We start from the raw sequence: 19572 nt of genomic DNA on the forward strand, positions 1-19572 counted from the left end.
TTTTTTTCGCAGCACTTTCAAGCATACTAAAACCTGGTGGATTTCGACGTCTCACATGAATCCGAGAAAAAAGAAAGGGTTCTGACTGAGCTTTTCATTTGTTTGCACAGCTAGACTATGCTTAAATGAAAAAGTTGTGCTATGTTGAAATTGTCGTTCATTTGCGTGGGTGAAGTCCAACCACTCAAGCAAGCGGAAAGTCAAAAGTTGGACACCCTGAATCAAAAACTGTGGAGAACCCTTTGAAGTCAGAATTGCAGCAGCAAGACGTGGGGGCCACGTTCTTCATGTTTCGCAACAAGGAGACTCCAAACACTGCACAAAGTCTCTCAAGAGTGAAAAGATACTTGCCAGGGGGGAGGTCACATGGCGAACAAAACTGTTCATAGAGAAGGCTAGAGACACAGTTCAATTGGTCCCTTCCTTGACGGACTATACAGGCCGTCGGACCTTGATTGGTAGTTGAAAAAAGTGTTTTCGTCTTCCGCAATTAATTCGTTTGATCCAAGGCAAGGAGCATGCACAATTTCTGCGTGTTTTTTTTTTTAATTTCAACTGGGGTGAGGAGAAAAGTGCTTTGCAAGTGTCAATAAGAACTAAGCCAGTGGACGAGCACTTCAATATCAACAATTGGTCTGGTTGCTACAGGTTTTGGTAGAGAGCAAGGCCCAGTCAAACCCGCAGTTACACCTTGGGGCCAAAAATTTCATCCAAAACACTATAACCTCTAAATTCGTTAGCCGAAAATCAGTTTGAAGAAACACCTGTCACCAATCTCAACTGGCCCTTACATCGAAATTAGTCAAAAGATGAGGTGGGTGCAAAAATCTAGTGGTGAAAGGCCTCTGGGTTCATGTCCCACAAGGTTGGTCCCCAAGTCTCTCGGCTCGGAGATAAGGTTCCCCACGATCTTCCGTCTAAACTCCTTCACACCACACACCAAACCCCCCTCACCCCCTGCAGCTCTTATCGTTATCTTTCACTCTTGCACCAGCCCTGCCCATTTCTTTCACGAAAACTGCTCAGCTTCTTTTTACGAGAAATGTTCAAATTCCACCCGGTAAAAGGCTCCAAAAGGCTTCAATTCCCAGTTGCCGTTAGGGCGAGCATCAAAGAGAGTGGCTGGCCTCGCAGTCGCCGGTGAAAACCGCGCATCAATCGCGGTTTCAAGCTGGATCTTCAACTTTCCCTCCCCGCCAAAGGGTACCCCACATTTTTAGTCAATTAAAGTTAGACTCTAAGAACTAGATGAGTTATTTCAAGGGGTGAACAGGGGGGAGTTACGAGGAAGGAGGACAAGGGGCATTCGTGGTCTATTTAAACAACACGATTTGCACAGGTCTGTTTTCCTTCTTCCTTGACTCCCTTTTTCTCCCCTTCCACCTCAGCAGAGTTTTATCCAAAAATATGTCCACCATAACCCTAACCAAGGAGTCCCACGCTACACCCGAGAAGTTCAGAATCAAACACCAGGACTCCCTCAGTGTCCTAGGTCCCGATGCAACAACGTCACAGACCAACGCCAAAACCACCGGCAAAACCGATGCGGGCTCACCTCCCATCCAAACGAGATCTAAGGTCGGCATAATTGGAGGTGGATTTGCTGGAATCGGAGCCGCCATCAAGACAATGCAGGAGTTGAACGAGCACGACTTGCTAATCTTGGAGAGACACGATAATTTTGGCGGCACGTGGTACGCCAACACTTACCCGGGCTGTGCCTCTGATATCCCCGCGTTGTGGTATTCCTTCTCATTCGCTTTAGCTTCCAACTGGAGCAGGTTGCAGCCTCCGCAATACGAGATGGAAGAGTACTTGTTGCGCGTTGTCGACATGTACAAATTGCGAGACAAGGTCCAATTTAGAACCTACATTGACCGCTGCGTGTTTGATGACAAACAGGGCGAGTGGACTCTCTTTGGACACGACATGCAAACGGGCCAATTGTTGGAGCACAAATGCTCGATTCTCCTCGGGTGCTCCGGCGGCTTGGTCCATCCGCGGCATTTGCAAGTTGAAGGATTGGATCTGTTCAAAGGGAAATACATGCACTCGGCAGTATGGGACCACTCAGTTGATTTCAAGGGTAAGCGAGTCGTGGTGGTTGGCAACGGGTGCTCCGCCAACCAGACCGTGCCCGCGTTGCTCAATGACCCCCAATATAATGCCGGCTCCATCACCCAGATTTTCCGCTCAAAGCACTACATCTTGCCGCCGCTTCCCGCGGCATTGATGTGGCTCTACTGGTTGCTCAGTTTCAGCTACTATGGCTTATTTGCAGTGCGCTTGCTCGTGGTTGCCATCGCCGAGGGCAAGTTTCTCCAGTTTAAAGGAGACGGTTACATTGCAAATTGGATACGCCGGGTCCGGGCACATTCGTCAACGGAGTACGTCAAGAAACACGCACCAAAAAAGTACCACGAGCAAATCATCCCCGACTGGACCATTGGATGCAAGCGGATGATATTCGACTACAACTACATTCCATCCTTGCATGACCCTAGAATCGACCTCAGGTCCGAGAGAATCAAAAAAGTTGTACCGGAAGGGGTCATTTTGGAAAATGACGAGTTGATCCCTTGTGATATCATTGTTGCATGCACGGGATACGACCTTGAAAAATCATTGCAATTGCCCGTGATGACTAGTTCGGGCGCATCAATGAATGAGATTTGGTCCAGGGAGGGCCCAACTGCGTATCGTACCATAATGGTGAAGGAGGTGCCCAATTTCTTCTTGATGTCAGGTCCCAACGCCGGAACGGGACACTCATCGGTGGTTATGTCGATTGAAAATGCTATTGATTTCTATTTAAAAGTCGCCAAGCCAATTCTTCAAGGCAAGGAGAAATCCGTGGTGGTGAAGACTCAAGCGTATGACACATGGCACAAGGACATCCAGCATGAGTTGAAGCTGAGCATCTTTGGTACTCCCTTGGGTGGCTGTGTCTCATGGTATAACCGTGGTGGACATAACCACACGACCTACCCTTGGAGCCAGATTCATTACTGGTATGTCACGCATTTCCCCAATTATACCGACTTGAGCTATTCTCCTTCTTCTTCTTCAAAGAATGAAAAAAGCCTTGTCGAGGACGACTCAAAGAAACCAAAACTCGATTGAACCAACATTCAAACCCAGTTTTTTTTTTTAATAAAAAAAATAACTTGTCTTTGTCTATCTATAAATCTTACATCTATATCTATATATATATATCTATTCACATCGAGCAACATGAAATGAATAAAAGAAAAACAAAAAAGGAGTTAAAGAAATACTCAATTTTTACATCTCTAGTGGACCGCTTCGAAATCTGCCCTGACGATATTCAGCTTATCGCACATCTCCCTAAACACAGAAGTCCCACCAACACGATTAAACAAATTCATAGGAGTGTCAAACTCTTTTAAAGTTCCCTTTTCCATAACCAAGATTCGTTCGTAGTTCAATATGGTCTTTAATCGATGAGCAATGCACAAGATGGTGCAATGTTTGAATTCCAGGGCAATTGTGCGTTGGATCTTGGCGTCGGTTTCGTAATCAACCGAGCTAGTGGCTTCATCCAAAATCAAGATTTTGCAATCGCGCACTAAAGCACGCGCAAATGATATCAATTGTCGTTCCCCCAACGAGAAATTCTCCCCTTCGTCTTCAACAGTTTGGTATAAATGGAACTTGGAAAGTTCGACATTTTCGTCTTTTGGATCGAGCGTTTTGAAAACGGCGATTTCTTCCAGTGTAACAATACCAGCACGACGTAACGAATCCCATAATGTATCATCGGTGTGTTCATTAAATGGATCTAAATTTGAGCGGATTGTACCGTTGAAAAGCACGGGATCTTGTGGAATGATGGACAAATGAGAACGAAGATCCTTGAGACCAATACTGGCAATGTTGATATTGTCAATGTTGATTTCTCCACTTTCGAGTTCAGCGAGCCGGAATAGCGCAGTCATGATTGATGATTTGCCTGCGCCAGTACGGCCACATATACCAATCTTCTCCGAAGGGGCAATCTTAAGTGACAAGTCTTTGAGAACCAATGGCAAGCCGGCTCGATATTTCATGTTGGCATTGACAAACTCAATTCCACCATGTTCGGGCCAAGATGCCGGTGGCCTGGTTGAGTCAATCTGATAAGGCGCTTCTTGATCCAATTTCAATGCATAATGACAAATCCTCTCGGTTGAGTTCATGTCATTTTCAGCCATGGTGAATGCTCGGAACAAGTTGTTCAACTCACCCGTGATTTGTAACGAGTACGTCATCAATAAACCAACCGATGCCGGCGAAATGCGGAAAACTCGATTGACACAAAGCAACGCAATCAACAAGAGTATACCCTCGGCCAAGATATCCAATTGGATACCCAACCACCGTTGATTTGCATTGACAATAAAGCTTGCCTCGTTGGCCCTGTTCAATAATACATCACCCTGCTTGTCAAATCGAGCCTCTTCTTTAAATGCTTTGATGGTGTTCATGCCACTCAACATTTCATTGACATTGTTGTATACAAATGACCTCAAGATCGCCTCGAGTCTTTTGGCTTCACGATTCGAAGCTTGGTAAAAATTGGCAATTAAGAAAAAGAAAACGAAAATAACCGGCAACGCAAGGGCAAACCATGGCAAATAAATGATGAGCAAGATGAAAACACCAATCATTTTGGCAACTGACTGGAACAACATTCTCAAGTTATCACTAATCTCATTATCAAGCGCATCGGTGTCTTTTGTGAATCTGTTCAAGATTCTTCCCATTGGAGTGGTGTCCATAAAAGACATGGGCGCATACAAGATTCTGTTGATGGCCATGAGGTTCATGGTCTTGGACGAGACTGTGGTTCCCGTGATAAAGACAATGAATGTCACCGTAAGGAACACGACCCAAAGGATATTGAACATGACGTAGATACCAATGTAGAATCCCGCTGGTCTACCTGGGAATTTCTGAGCTATCCAGAATGACAACCACGTGTTGGTGAAAATGTCACAGAATGTGGCAATGGTCAACAACAAGGCAAAGATGGCGAGAAACAACCAAGGGCCAAGTTTACCTGAACCAAACTTAAGATAGTTCTTGTAGACATCAAATTTCAAACTGTTAACGGCTCGTTCTTCGTCGACAATCAATTTACCCTTTTTGGCGTCCTTGTTCAAGTTGTAATCTCGGTACTCCTCGTCGTCATCTTCTTCTTCTTCAACCTCGACACCATTCACTTTTCTTCTGGTTATTTCCTGGGTCGAGTTCATACTCCTCGAGTACTTGGGAACAAACTCGAGCTGGTTTTTTTCTTCTTCAGTCACGCCCAAATCTTTTTCATCAAACTGATTTCCATTTTCTTCCTCTATCGCGTCGACTCCGTCGTCAGCCGCCTCAAACTTGCTATGTTTCATGAGGTTGCTAAAGTCCTGGTTCCTATTAAGCAAGTCATCCATCTCGCCCATGTCAATGGATCCATCGCCATTCAAAAAGATGATTTTATCAGCGCAGCCAATGAGCGATAACTGATGGGTTGCCAAAATTCTCGTCTTTTCCTTGAGCAAGCCAAGAAAACAGTTGTTCAAGATGTGCTTACCGACTCTAGCGTCAACGGCACTCAAGACATCGTCCATCAACAAGATCTCCTTATTGGCGTAAACTGCCCTTGCCAAATTGATGCGCGCCTTTTGTCCTCCGGAAAGGGTTATACCTTTCTCTCCAACTTCGGTATAATCTCCACCTTCCAAATTGTCAATATCAACGTTCAAAGCACACGCATAAATTACATCATCGTAGTATTTTTGGTCAAACGGCGTACCAAATGTGATGTTTTCCCGAATAGTATTGTTTTGGATCCAGGGCGCCCCGCAGAGTAGCAACGAGCCATTGATGTCAATCTCTCCACCATCGCACGTCATGAATCCAGCAATCGCGCTCAACAACGATGATTTCCCCGACCCCACGACACCAGTGATGACTATGAATTCTCCCTTTTGGATCTCGAAATTGAGGTCATTGAGCCCGGCAAAGTTGATTTTTTCACCATCACTCTGGTCTTCTGGAGACGAGCTCGTGGCTTCCTTATCTTTTAGAGAAATCTCCTCCAACTCATCCAACTGCACAGCTTCGCTGTTTTTAATTTTTTCTTTTGTAGTATTGTTTCTATTATTTTTAGACTCTTCTCGAGCTGACTTTTTGGCAGCCTTTTTGGCAGCCCTTTTAGCAGCTTTTTTATCCCGTTTAGCCTGTTTCGCTTCTTTCTTTTCAGCAGCTTTTCTCTCCTTCTTTTGCTGGGGAGTCTCATCTTCGTCCTCCACCTCTTCGAAAATCTCCCAGCTAAAAGAAGCCTTGTTCAACTTGACTGCAACATTATCCGCTGGATCATCCAATACTTTGTAGCCAGGGTAAACTTGTTCTTCAGGTGCTGATAAAAGCGCACCAACTCGTCTAAAAGCCATAATCATATCGGCCGTGGTTGACAAAGCTTGCGGGATAAAGAAAACCATCAATGCCAAAATCTCAAAAGATGACACTGACGAAAACATGTTTGCAGGAGAGCTTGTCTTGCCATCGATAGCATAAAGAATCACGAAAGCAATCATGGAACAGATACCAGTCAAGGTCATCGCCAAGGAGTAGATGATGTTTCTCAACGATTGCATCTTTAAAATCATTTGCATTTCTTGGCCACGTACTTGAGTGACGTTATTATGGTAGGGGTGCTCCCAGGAGTAGTACTTGATCATTTTCAAATTGTTCAAAATCTCCTTCATCAAGTTGACTCGCTTGTCGGTGATTTTGCTAACCACATCCCTATAAGCAAACAATTTCCCAGCACCAACAGACATGAAGCCGAGGAAAACGATAAACACCACTATACCAATCACGGCCGCCACTTTGATGTTTGTGATTAAAATAACAATGGCGATAACTATGGCAACTGGTAAGCAGATCAACAAAGGCTGAAACAAGAAACCAATCTCGACTCTCGACAAATCGGTGGTGATAATACTGGTGATTTTGGCCTGGGTATACTTGTGTCTCGATCTGGCATTGAGCTTGAAAGATTTTCTCAAGATGGCCTTGGTCAACAAGGCCTTGGCGTGGGAGCCCATGAGCCCACTGTAGTAGAAATAATGGGTAAAGAGCGTGTTTGAAATCAACATCAACGCCACCACTCCAAGGGCATATCCAATGCCCTTGCCCACGTTGGATGTCGTTCCCAAACTTCTCTCCTCTACAAACTGCACCAAATACTTGGTCAATAATGGCGTTAGCGACATCCCTGAAAGCGACAACAAGGACATGACAACAGACATGATGATCTGGCGCTTCATGGTGAGGTACAACACGGTAAAGACACTCATCACGGGCAACAGAAAGTCTTGCAAGTCGTCGTGGGGCGAGACCGAGCTGTTTGCAACCGTTTCTTTTCTCTCTTTGCATTTCTTTTCAATATGGTTTTGTTCCGCGCGGGCCATTTCAACTTGCAAGTAAAAGTCGAAAATCTCATGGTAACGCTGAACCGTCATATCGGGCGTCAACTCCCACAAATCATTTGGCTGCAAAGTTCTCGCATAGCCAACTGTCATCAACGGCCACACCCACCAAAAGAAAATCCTCGATACCCAGTTACTCGAGCTTTCCGGGTAAGGCGCACGCTCATCCTCTTTGGGGATCGGGTAGTACTTCTTGGGTATTAGCAGCGTCAAAAGTCTCTTTTGAGGTCTGTAGGTGTTGTTGCCCAACTCTAGCGAACTCAAATCATCATCCATTTGTTCCTGATCGACACTTCTGCCAACAACAATATATATATGAAGACGCGGCTGCTATCAGATGCTGCTGCGACTTTACCTGAATCAAAAGGCAAACCCATGCTGGTGGTGGCATCCCAAGCCTTAAATATCCATGCAATTTAGCAGCACAATTATATTTGCTGCCAAAAACGACCCATGTAGGCTGTGGTAATCTCTCTCCTTTATTTTTTCTGCTTTTGCAGAACTCGCACGGCTCTGGATGTTAATTCCGCCGCCTTTACCCAACACGGCAAGCGGCGCCATTTTATCCCCGCACCACCTGGCTCGCCTAACGCCGCGGTTTCCTCTATTTAAATGGTATCCAATACCATGTGGCAGAGAAGCCCTGGGCTACAGGATCTGGACGTTGTTCTTGTTGTTGATGTTGATGGGGTTCTTGCCTTGGGCTTGCACTTTGATCTCTGCACTCTGTTCTCTTTCCAGCTCAGCCAGCGTGGGTGAAAAATAATTACAGGCGCAAGGAAAATTTCAGACACATGACGGTGCTTTTCGTCTCAAGTGAACTCGCGATGGACGTGTTAGGGGTTAGGGGTTTAGGGGTTTAGGGGTTTAGGGGTGAATTTCGCGAGATGGGAGATATAGGAGAGGACAAGTGGGATTTGAATGACCTGTGGCCTCGGCCAACCAGTACAATGGCCACTTCCACAGGTGCTATCGTGTGTCAAGTGCTATGGTGTGTATATATGTGTGTTTGTTGTGATTGGTATCTTGACTCATCCGGAACACGCAGTGGATGCTAAGCTTGCACGGGGAACCCCTGAATTTGTCCAGCAGAAGAAAAATGAGGGGACATCCGCTGGAACTTTCAGAGTCTCTTTCAGTAGTCTGCTCTAAGAGAGTAGGTGGCATCTTGGGGGGAGGGGGGGAGGGACCAAAGTTGAACACCAGCAGTGAAGAGAAGAGAAGGCTCACTCAGAGGAACCCCGGATGGCGCTTTTGTTTCTCGGGTAATTTCTGCCGAAGCGGAAAGACGGAATTATCCGGAATTATCCGGAATCTCCAGATTCCCTTCCCGATTTGGACATACATGCGCTCTCGTTACTCTCCTCTATATGCTCACGAAGGGCTATTAGTTCGATTAGACCCACTTTGTTCTTCTTTTTGGAGTCAACAAGGGCAGCGGGATGGGCGGAATCTCGATGCGGCAACGTCTTTGGCAGTCTACTCTCTGAAGAACTAGTCCAGCGGCGAAACCTTGAAATGTGGCTCTCTCGCTAAAAAACACCATTGCAGATCAGAGAGAAGGCCGTGCTCTCGTTATCAAGTTATAATTTGCACAGCCCGCTCTCAACAATGCAAGCGCACGGCACCTCGTCTCAACTGGGACTCGTTCCCAGACTGGCCTGGAAAAATATCAAACATAAAACAAAAAAAAAAAACATTCAATCGATGACGCATTTGACTAATTTCTTGCGATAGAGTCACCACATCTCATCCAAGTTCTCACTGACTTGCAACTCTCCGCCAATTTCCTTTGCCAACTCGTCCAACACGGGAACTTTCCACTGCTCCTTCGTTAGGCCAACAACAACGCTTAGTTTGTTCCTAGCCTTGTGTAATTTCGTCTCAAACTCCACTACTTCGTCATCTCCGTTACTCGTAGGTATATCAAACACTAGCAGACGTAGCAGCTTGACACGTGGTTCGATCTGAGCCCAGTTAGAATACGCGTGTGCCTGTTCTTCCCAATCGATAACTAGGCCCTGCATGTATCCAACAATGAGAAACCTCTGGAATCCAGTTTGGTATCCATACTGTTTCCCCTCCATCAATTGCTGTTTGGCGTTCTCAGCCGTGCCTTCATCAAAACCGAGCTTGTAGCTTTCTTCTTCAAGGTTTAGCACTTCATCTATGTCTATTTCGACGTTGTCGTTTTCTGCCAGCATGGTCAACACTTGGGGTCTCTGCTTTTTGAGGGGAGGTGAGATGCCGCGCGGTGCAAAAAAAGTTGCACCAACCAGAACCTCTTTTTTTTAGTTTTTCGTTCTTTGCTGGTGGTGGCGTTAGAGAGGAGGAAAGTTTGACAGATGGAAGAAATTTGATGAGTTCAAATGGTGCAAGGAAGAATCTCAGAAATATCGGCGTGAATCGAGAATATGCGTCTGACTCGTCATCCGAGGACGAGCAAGCTCCTGAAACCGGAGCGCAATTGGAGCAAATAGGGAGCGCCAATGATGATGATGATGATGACTATATGGTCGATACCAATGGTCAACTAAACTCCATGAAAAAGCAAGATGACGACGCGTCGGGAGAACAAGACGATGAGGATGATATGTTTGCAGATGAAGACGAAGAAACAGTTGCTCAAAGTAAGAAAAAAAGAGTTGAATTTGCCCCAGTGCAAGCAGACTCTCTCCATTCAGACGCAGAGCTCGAGAATTATGACAAAGATGACGAAGATGATGAAGATGACGAGCCTAGATTTGAATCATTCAGCATGAAAGAAGAAGAAGCCAACGGCAAATTCGACGAAATGGGAAACTACATCCGCAACAACCCGTCGTCTCCCGAGTCCGGCGCAGACGAAGATGAATACCTAGCAGGATTCGATAGATCTGAAATCCGCAAGGCCCGTTTGGCACAACGGAAAAGAAAACAAGAAGATATACAAAAGGCGAAATCACCACGAGATGGAAAAATGGTCCTCCCCCGCGTGGAAGAAATGCTTGCGGATTTGATTGAATTGTTAGAGCCTGCTGAAAGCTCGACGGAGGCATTGTCGAGGTTGCATACCTCCCTTGCAAAATTGCAAAAGAAGAAGAAAACGAAGAACCAAAAGGAAAGGGAGGTGCACGGGCACAAGAAAGGGAAGGACGTTACCATTGCACGAATTACCGAGTTGTGCTCAATGCTATCTAGGCATTTCGACGATAGCGTATACGACATGCCGCGCGAGGCCTTGATGCGGAACTACCAGAATAGAACCGGTGAAGCATACAGTAACAAAGCTCGAACCCAGCTGCTTAAACGGCCTCGCGAAACATCAGAAGATGAAGACGAAAATGACGACGAAAATGACGACGAGGATTATGGAGAGAAAATATGGGAGTTTCGCTGGCTCGGGGACGATGTCGTCAACGGCCCTTATTCTAGCTACGAAATGCATCATTGGAAAAACTCGTATTTCAATAATGGCGTCGAAGCTCGTAAACTCGGTGAAGATGAATTCACTCACATTCAGCGCCTATACTTCACCGTTGATTGAAAAAAAAAAAAGAAAAAAGACAAAAAAAAAAATTTAAAAGAAAGAGTCTTCTTTTCTATTTTTTTCCTTTATTCATCAGCTAGGAAATCGGCGATTGGGAAGTTTACCGACTTGGCAATGGCTTCCGCAGTGGACCAATCAAGATTGCACCTCCATCTGACTCGTGCAGCCAAGATGTCGGAAGTCTGCGTCTTGTTCAAAAACCCCAAGGAGAATAAAGTGGCAATTTGGTAATTCAAGTCGATATTTCTCGTCAAGGTGAACTTCAGTTTCTCCTGTTCCTTTTGCAACTCCAACTCGAGCACCGCGTCGTCGAGATAAAGCAAATCCTGTTTATCTGACTGATTCAACAGCGGGGCCAGATGCTGGTAAATCACCGATAATATCGCGAGGATTCTTTCCAAATCGACATAGTTGGCATTTAGTAAACGTGAGTCAATGTCATTAGACCGTGTTTTCTTCAGCGCCCGCTTCTTGTATTTCATCACCTTGATTTTGGAGTACTTGTGGAGATCATTGCGTGGGTTGCCATGCGAGGCCAAATATGACGCCAACAAGATGAATTTAGAATGCAAGGGAAGATCCTGTACACTGCCATACCTGGAATTCTCGACTTCCTCTTGACCAAAAATTTTATCTTCATCGCCATCGCCATCGCCATCTTCAACTTCACCTCCAAATTCCTCTTCTTCTTCTTCTTCTTCCGCACCGTACTCTCTAACGTTTGAATTCGAAATCAAATCATCTCGCGTGGTAAAGATCTCCACCTGCTCCTTGTACAACTTGACAAATTCATGTATGCAATAACGCCCATCTTGCACAGGCTTAATAAACCGATCCCAAAACTTCAAAATTAAATCCAGATGCATGGTTACGTCCGAGCCCACATAGTCGAAAAACGTATCAACTACAACACGAACATACCGATTGTAAAAATCCACTTCATAACTGCCACCTCCAACTTCAAATTCAAACAGACACAATCGGGCTCGCTGCAAGATCCGCACAACTTGGTCCTCGTCGTATTCGGGAAAATACACATTGGGGTTGGAATAAGTGACAACCTCACGCGGTATAGCTCCGCTGAAAATGATAACCACACTCAAGTTCTGAACTTTGGAGCATTCCCGGAACCGGCTGATGGCAGGCAACATGGAATCACAATTCTCAAAGCACTGATCAAATCGATCTAGCACCAAAACATGGTGTTTACTATACTTGTTCAGCTTGAACATCTCTTCCAATGCCGTCAAGAGGGCGGAAAAGCCGTCGCTCAACGCAGGCACAAAGGCAGACCCATCTTCAGCACAGCCGCAATCATCTCGAATGGACGCAAAGCACCGCGAAAGTAGCATTTGTCTCGATACACACTCATCGCATCGCACAATTGTATTTCGTACTCCCAATGTCTCGAGAAATGCCGATACCGTGAGTGTCTTGCCCACGGGTTTGAAGCTGTAGACTAAAACACAGGGCGAGGATAGCTCTGCTTCTTGGTTTATGTAAGCGTTGAGACTGTCGATTTGGAAGTCCCGCTCGGTGACTTCTTGCTTTAGTTGGGCTAGTTGTTCTCGCGACAAACTCATCTTTTCATTGGGAGACTTGATGGTGTTTACTGTCTTTGGTTTGGACTCCGAGGTGAAATGAAAAAAATAATACCTTGCAATTGTTTGAGGGGTCGCGTGTAATAAGTGGCGATCGGGCCAACTCGAACCTCTTCGCATCCACCACCCCTAGAATCAAACAAGGCCTAGAGAAACCAATCATAGTTCATTCAACGGGAGCTGTTCCAGATTGGTTAAAAGAATACAAAGTCGATGATAAATATTTCTATACAAGCGGTTGTTTTCTGTTTTTTTTTTTTTTTTTTTTATCAAGATTCTATAAGACTTCCTCAATCCAACCCTTGAGAAGCTGCAAATTGTAAAAATTGGCAACATTCTGAAAAATCAGTACACGTTTATCAACTTCTTCGTAAGTAATAGTTTCAACCCAGTTACCAGAACAATTGCAAAACAAGTCCAAGTTGCGTTTCCTAATAGTTGAGCACTTGTCGCATTTTAAATCCTGATTATAGAAATCGGCGAAAAGTTGCGTGAACTGGGCAATGATTTCCTCTTCAAGTGCAATCTTATTATATGGTTTGCGGCACGACGTGCAGCTCCACACATTGTCGACATCTTCTCGACACACATCGAGATCGCGAATTTGATTGCAATAGTCGCAAATGACATGCGGGATGATGAGCGATGTGCTCGGGTTTGTAAAGATGGCCTGCTTGCTAAACTCCTTCACGTCAAACACTTGCAACAACTCCTTGCGCAAGACCCTCATTTCAATGTTTCTTCTCTTTGTGAGTTGGAAAACGGCGCAAATAAACTTGACAAGCTGAAGCGCAGGGTTGCGCATTGAAAGGTGCGAGCCAGGGAGCGTGGGGAACTCGTATTCCATCTTGAACTCGGGGTTCAAGATTGCCTCAATTTGACGACGATATAATTTTTCAACTCTCTTGAGCAATGGTTTTCTGAAATGCTCAACAACGCCCTCGTTCAAGTCCTCTTCATTGATTTCCTTGGTCTGCAATTTCTTTTGCCCGTTGAGAATGTGCATAATCTGAGTGACCCTCGGCGTTGGAGTCTGAGTTGCAGATTGCGTGTTGCCAATTCCCATCAAATGCGTCTGCTTGTGTTGAAACAAGGCGTCCAAAAATATCAAGAGCCAATCATCAAACTCTTCTCGGAACACAATAGGCAAGTATTGCTTCAATTGCCAGACATTTTCAACGACTAGACTCTGTTGTTCCTCGCTGGTGATTTCAAGACAGCTTCGTCCACCATAGTTGAATTCGTCCATCCAGATTAACAAGTCCCAGTACTTGACAATGTTCAAGTCGAGAAAATTGAAAAGCGGCTTGGACCTTGCTGCTTTCAAGATGTATTGACCGTATGCATAAGAGTTTTCCACTGATATTTTGGATGTTTCAAGAATCAATTTTGTCCGAGTCGCAAATATCACTTGCGATCCCATTCTCTTGAACTCATTCACCAACTGCATCAACGCCTTGCAACTCAAATTATGGACGTGGTAATGCAACGATGGGTCATAGAGATACGAGTCCCTCTTCTGCACCCATGCAATCAACGCGTTCATCACTGAGTCAGCATTGGAGTTGTTTGCCAATGCATCATCCCACCAATCTTTCACCATGGCTCGCAATATTACTAGAGCCGGGGTTGAAAAAGTATCAACGGCAAACGAAGTTGCGCCATTGTTGTTGTTGTCGTCGTATTGCACCGAGTCGTCAGCTAAATCAGTTCCCTCGGCTTCATTGATCAACGAGCTCGTCAAGATGGTGTTGATGGTAAGCGTGCCAATCTCAACCTCCAAGCACGCGGTTTCGTAAATCTCGGGGTTGTTGATGACGGGAAACTCCAAGTTCTCAGGGTTTATAGCGCGATCATTTTCAAACCCGCCATGATCAGGTAACAAGTTGGGGGACCACCATAAAACAATGTTGTTTTCCGTCAATCTTCTTGCATACTCGATATCGATCAAATATCCAACGTTTTGAATTTGCAAATTACATAACGGAACGCCACCATATTTGGCCAAAGCTATCAAGTTTTGGATCCAAGAGCCCAAAGCAAAGTAGTGATTGACTACTCTTTTCGAGATTAGATTTTGCCAACCCACCGCAGGCAATGAGAGCTCACTGCTTGCCATTTTCACGGTGGGAAAGTCCAGTGTGGAACTCAACCCATTAAGAACTTTGTCAGCGTAAGGGGACTGGATTGCAAATAGGGACTTGTTGCTTCTGCTCTCGTGCAACTTCCCAATTGCACGGTTCAATTTTTGAAACAATTTAAGCTTGTCATGGTAGTACGAGATTTCGCTCGACATTTCCAGAGGATACTCGAGAATCCTTCTCACTCTATCCAATCTGTCCTTCTTCTCTTGATATAGCTCGGAGTATATCTTGTGAAAGTTAGCAGGCAACTCCTGTGCATTCAAAGTGGGCTTCAACACAAACATGACGCAGTGATTGTCCCATGATTTGAAAATAGCATAATACTCGTAGCTGCTAGTGACAATGTGGAGTAAATAGACAATGTCCATATCAAATCTCTTCAAGTAATTTTCAGATTCCACCTTGAGCAACTCCTTTGTGTTGAACCCATTCTTCAATCCTTTGCCCAACGCACCGACTTTGGTGTCATCGAATTTGACAGAATTGCCCAAATCAATCACTGCTCTCTCGACTGCCGAGATCTGGCTCTCGTAGATTCCCAATATACTAGAGCTCTGCAATACACTTTCCACGTTGGACATTTGCTCTTGAAAAACTGGTTGAGGCATTGTCAACTTGTACAAGTTAATACTATCGTGTCCATTGGGCAAGATGGCATTTGAGGATTCAATTTCACAACCAGGGATAGTCTGTCTTGAAGTGAGCGGGGCCTTGAAAGAAGCATACACTTTTTTGGGGACATGAAAATTAAAGGTGTGGATCTTGTCCGAGGCAGAAACGTAAACTTTCAAATCACCGGGCTTCAATGGGTCCGGCTTATACTCCAATATCTCCCATTTGGTACCTGCAAGATTCTCAGCTTGCTTTCTAAACATGCCACCCACCGTTGATCGTTGCGCACTTTGCGCTTGGCTTCCAAATAGTCTTTTCCTCCTGTCCCGTTCACAAGACTGGTTCATCCATTTTGCCTTTTGATAATTCAAAAAGCCATGATAATTTTCCGTCATCAAAGGACACGGCCCATTCAATACCGCTTGATTCCTTTCTTCTGCTTCTGTGTCTAAAGCCAACTGGGCCTTGCCTACTTTCCTCTTGCGTGATTTCACGCTCTGGATTTTCGCCTTTGCTGCTGCTGCTGCCTCGCCATCGATTTCTCCAAAATCTTCAATATCCTTAATCTTGACTTGGTCTGTTGTCCCGGAACCGAAAAACGTAGAGATGGAAGTTTGTTGCTTAGAGTTGGCCTTTTGCTCCACTTTTTTCTTTAACCAATCCGGGTGGGCAACTCTTGGAACAGGGTTCTTGACATTTTGCAACGCAGCGGGAATGGTTATAATCTTTTGAACAACCGAGGCCAATCTCTCATAGTAATATTCCCAATCGATAACGTCCCTCGGACTGAATTTCGACAACGATGGATCCTTTAACCATTTCTTCATGTAAAATTCCTTCTTTTCTGACGAAAAGATGGAAACGGGGATGGCTCTTTCGGTAACTGGCGCACCTAGAGGCTTGGCACTTATAATGTATTTTGTTGCCAACCCGGCATCTTTGACCATGTCCTCGCCCAAAAACTCGCCTAGTCTCCTCGCCGTTGTGATGGAGGTGGATTTTTGATCCCCGTATTCGGCCAAGCTCTTCGACATGCTTCTATTTTCACAAATAAGCTCAATCAAGTCTTCGTCCTCCAACATTCCTCCTTTGGTGTCGAGCACATCCAACCAGTTATTGGCCACTGTAGCCACCGCTTGATAGCATGATTCCAAGCTGTCTCCTTCCAAAAACAATTTGAAAATGTCCGATTGGAAATTCTTGATCAATTGCAACTCACCTCTTCTCTTTAACTCAAACCCTTTCAATTCCGCAAGCGATCCATCCTCATTAAAGACGGCGTATCTTTTCTTCAACCCCTTGCCTTCCTCTTTTGAAGTGGGCAAAATCATCGCTTTGTACGGCCCATCAACTTCGAAAAAGATGGAGTTGTCTGACCTTGTCTTGTACTTGAAAGTGTCGGGATCAACCAAATCCTGGTACTGGTCATTGGTGAAATCCTTGTGAACCAAATAGTTCAACATGGAGCACGGGTACTCCAAAAGAATCTTTTTACCATCTTTGCATTTGAGTTGAAAATTCTCGGGAAAGCTTTTGGGCAAGATGCACCAGATACCATCTGTGTCCAACTCCAAGGGTCTTCCAATCCGTTCAACTAGTGCTCTTGCCATCTGGATAATGGTTGCACCAGTGAGACACGTTACACCAGCCATTTCCATCGAGTACCATCTTGATCCTTTTCTCATGACATAACCGTAGAAGGAGTTCAAGATGACCTTGTGTGCCAACTGCAAAGAGTCATACAAGACAACCATCTTGTTTGCTTCATCTCTCGCAATGGTATTGGACTGGTCAATCTTGTTTACTTTGCTTTTCCAGACCTTGGCCAAACCTTTAAATTCGTACCTTCGGTCCCTAAAGCTTCGCACAGTATCGACATAAAAGGGGTTCTCTCTTTGGCAAATGATGGCTTCTCGTGTAACAACTTTACTTTGCTTGACCCGATGGTAGACTTTTGTCGAATATGCACTAATTCTCTTTTTGATAGCTGAGGCCTGCTCAGCATATGTGAGCTCATCAAATGTCCTTTCGGGTAACCATGGTTTTTGTCCGGGAAACACTTCATTCTGCAACGTCCTTTTGATCATATTGTACTCGTTCATCTCCGCTGGGTAATACTCGCCTCGCCATGACCACGGTAATCTCCTGTCACAGTTTTTACCTGGCCGATTGAAATCGCAAGCAGCGCAGTCTTCTTCGGATATCATCGAGTCTGGCTGTAACCGATTCGACGTCATGATGTTAGGGTACATCGACGCGACATCCACATGGTAAATCAACGGTTTCTCAGTTCTCACTGGGCGGTCCCGCAAGTCTAGCAAAGCTGTTTTGATTTCGTTGTAGACCTCATCAAAGTTGTCCACGTCTTTCATCTTTTTGTTATTTTCCACCTCTATGCAGAATTTGATCGAGTTGTGGAGGTTACCTAGAAGCTCGTCGATTGCTGTTGGGTCAACTCTGAAATGCGTCGGGATGTCACTTCTAAACACGCCGGCTTCTAGCGACTCAACATGTCCACCGACGTATGTTTCCGATTCCAACAAATGACCATCATAAAACCTCTCAATGGGGTCGGTATACTTGTTCGGTAGCAAGATGTTGCCTTGGTAAGCTTGAACCGAAAGCAACATCTCACAAAGAGTACCTGTACCTTTGCGGAGCACTTCGTCTGGGTTCAAGGGAATGATGGTACACAATGAAAAGATGAATGGATGAACGTACTTGTAGTATAAATAATATGTCGCCACTGCATCGGAAACCGAGTACTCGGAAAGAAGCTGAGGCTTTTCGTAGGCATAAGGGCACATTAACTCCGGGTCCAACTCTGTAGGGTTGTACCCCAACTTGGCCTTGGTCACCGCTTTTAGACCCTGTGAACCCTGTGGAAGGTACGAATCACGCTTGACCCATCGGAAACAGTCCATATGGACGCAGTATTTGGACTTGTATTCGTCTTCATTGTCCTTGGCGAATCCAATCTCATCAAACATGTCGAGATCGTGAAATCTCGCTCGGTTTTCAACAAAGGGCCAATCAAAGAAATCACCATTGAAAGTGGCAATGACTGTAGGTCGTACATCACGAATGTGCTCAAAAAATCTCAACAAAACGTGTTTTTCGTCCTGTTCGTTGAAAATGGTGAATAAACCAGGGTACTCTGGCTTTGGAGTATACTCGAAATCTTGGATATCTTCCGAGATGATTTCTCTATTGGTGATGAGATATCCTTCCCCGTCAATCATGTACGATATCATCATGATTTGATCGATCTTGGCATCGGGGAATTTCAAAGGTGCCTTGGTGGTTTCGATATCAAACGCTAGCACCACGGGATCGGCAAATGCAATCAACGTCTTGTCCTCAACAAGTTCCACTTTGGAATGCTTGGCATAGACATTGTACCATTTGCCCACCCTGACATTTTTGTCTATCGAGACTCGAACATGGTAGGGGACATCGTATTCCTTGATGTCGGAGATCAATTTCGAGGGGTCGCTAGCATCGACATCGTTAGCCATGGTGTACACATCTCTTGACTCTTTATTTAGCTGGTTTTCCTTGACTATGGGGACAAGCATTCGTCTCGCAGCTAGGAGATCATTGATATTGTGGAAGGTCAACTTGATGAGACTCTTTTTCAAGCCTAGCAAATGGTTGGGCAAGGACAAGTCTTCCTTGATGACGCTGCCAAAGCTCTTTACGTGGCAGCTCTCCAAAAATTTCCGCAACCATTCTTCAATTTCAGATTCGAACTCATTGCTCAAGATGTCAACAAAAAAGTACGGATCATACTGCAAAGTAGCTTTGAAGCTTCCTCCTTCTTTATCGAGAAAGTAGTAGTCCACCCCTGAGTATCCAGTAAGGTAGCTCTGGCTCGGTATCGTTGTGGCATGCATATTAATCAACCACCCTTTGCGTGGTTTATTTCCGTCATTTTCTCCGTGCTCCAACCGGTCAAACCCCATCAACGAGTCCATGTGGTCTATCCGGGACACCAACTCTTTTCTTTGTATCGAGTCATTGAGCATGGGGTTATTTGCTACATGGGGGTCAACCGGCGCGTGTTGCCGGTTCCTAAACTCGGAAGTTTTGAATTTACCATTGCGATTTTCACTTTTGACATACCTGGCAGTGGTTGAGCCTTTGAAGCCACCTCTGGATGTAGATGGCATGGTCTCAATTTTTTACTTATTCGTTTC

The 19572-nt window shown here is 45.1% G+C and overlaps 6 protein-coding genes across 6 annotated transcripts; 2 read left to right on the plus strand and 4 right to left on the minus strand. All coding sequences in view use genetic code 12, as the record gives it.

Moving 5' to 3' along the window:
* Positions 1-1407: 1407 nt before the first annotated feature.
* LODBEIA_P16920 (uncharacterized protein) lies at positions 1408-3123 on the plus strand (the record flags this gene model as incomplete). The annotated part of the gene is made up of 1 exon (XM_066971608.1): positions 1408-3123. One exon carries the CDS (start codon positions 1408-1410, stop codon positions 3121-3123), a length of 1716 nt encoding a protein of 571 aa, XP_066828630.1.
* Positions 3124-3293: 170 nt separating this feature from the next.
* Positions 3294-7763, minus strand: LODBEIA_P16930 (uncharacterized protein; the record flags this gene model as incomplete). The annotated part of the gene is made up of 1 exon (XM_066971609.1): positions 3294-7763. One exon carries the CDS (start codon positions 7761-7763, stop codon positions 3294-3296), a length of 4470 nt encoding a protein of 1489 aa, XP_066828631.1.
* Positions 7764-9226: 1463 nt separating this feature from the next.
* Positions 9227-9691, minus strand: LODBEIA_P16940 (uncharacterized protein; the record flags this gene model as incomplete). The annotated part of the gene is made up of 1 exon (XM_066971610.1): positions 9227-9691. One exon carries the CDS (start codon positions 9689-9691, stop codon positions 9227-9229), a length of 465 nt encoding a protein of 154 aa, XP_066828632.1.
* Positions 9692-9846: 155 nt separating this feature from the next.
* Positions 9847-11013, plus strand: LODBEIA_P16950 (uncharacterized protein; the record flags this gene model as incomplete). Its single annotated transcript, XM_066971611.1, has 1 exon — positions 9847-11013. The coding sequence occupies one exon, from the start codon at positions 9847-9849 to the stop codon at positions 11011-11013; it is 1167 nt and encodes a 388-aa protein (XP_066828633.1).
* Positions 11014-11081: 68 nt separating this feature from the next.
* LODBEIA_P16960 (uncharacterized protein) lies at positions 11082-12599 on the minus strand (the record flags this gene model as incomplete). Its single annotated transcript, XM_066971612.1, has 1 exon — positions 11082-12599. One exon carries the CDS (start codon positions 12597-12599, stop codon positions 11082-11084), a length of 1518 nt encoding a protein of 505 aa, XP_066828634.1.
* Positions 12600-12894: 295 nt separating this feature from the next.
* On the minus strand, positions 12895-19545 carry LODBEIA_P16970 (uncharacterized protein; the record flags this gene model as incomplete). Its single annotated transcript, XM_066971613.1, has 1 exon — positions 12895-19545. The coding sequence occupies one exon, from the start codon at positions 19543-19545 to the stop codon at positions 12895-12897; it is 6651 nt and encodes a 2216-aa protein (XP_066828635.1).
* Positions 19546-19572: the final 27 nt, after the last annotated feature.

The sequence above is a fragment of the Lodderomyces beijingensis genome, assembly GCF_963989305.1.
Source record: "Lodderomyces beijingensis strain CBS 14171 genome assembly, chromosome: 2".
In the NCBI taxonomy this organism is placed as follows: domain Eukaryota; kingdom Fungi; phylum Ascomycota; class Pichiomycetes; order Serinales; family Debaryomycetaceae; genus Lodderomyces; species Lodderomyces beijingensis.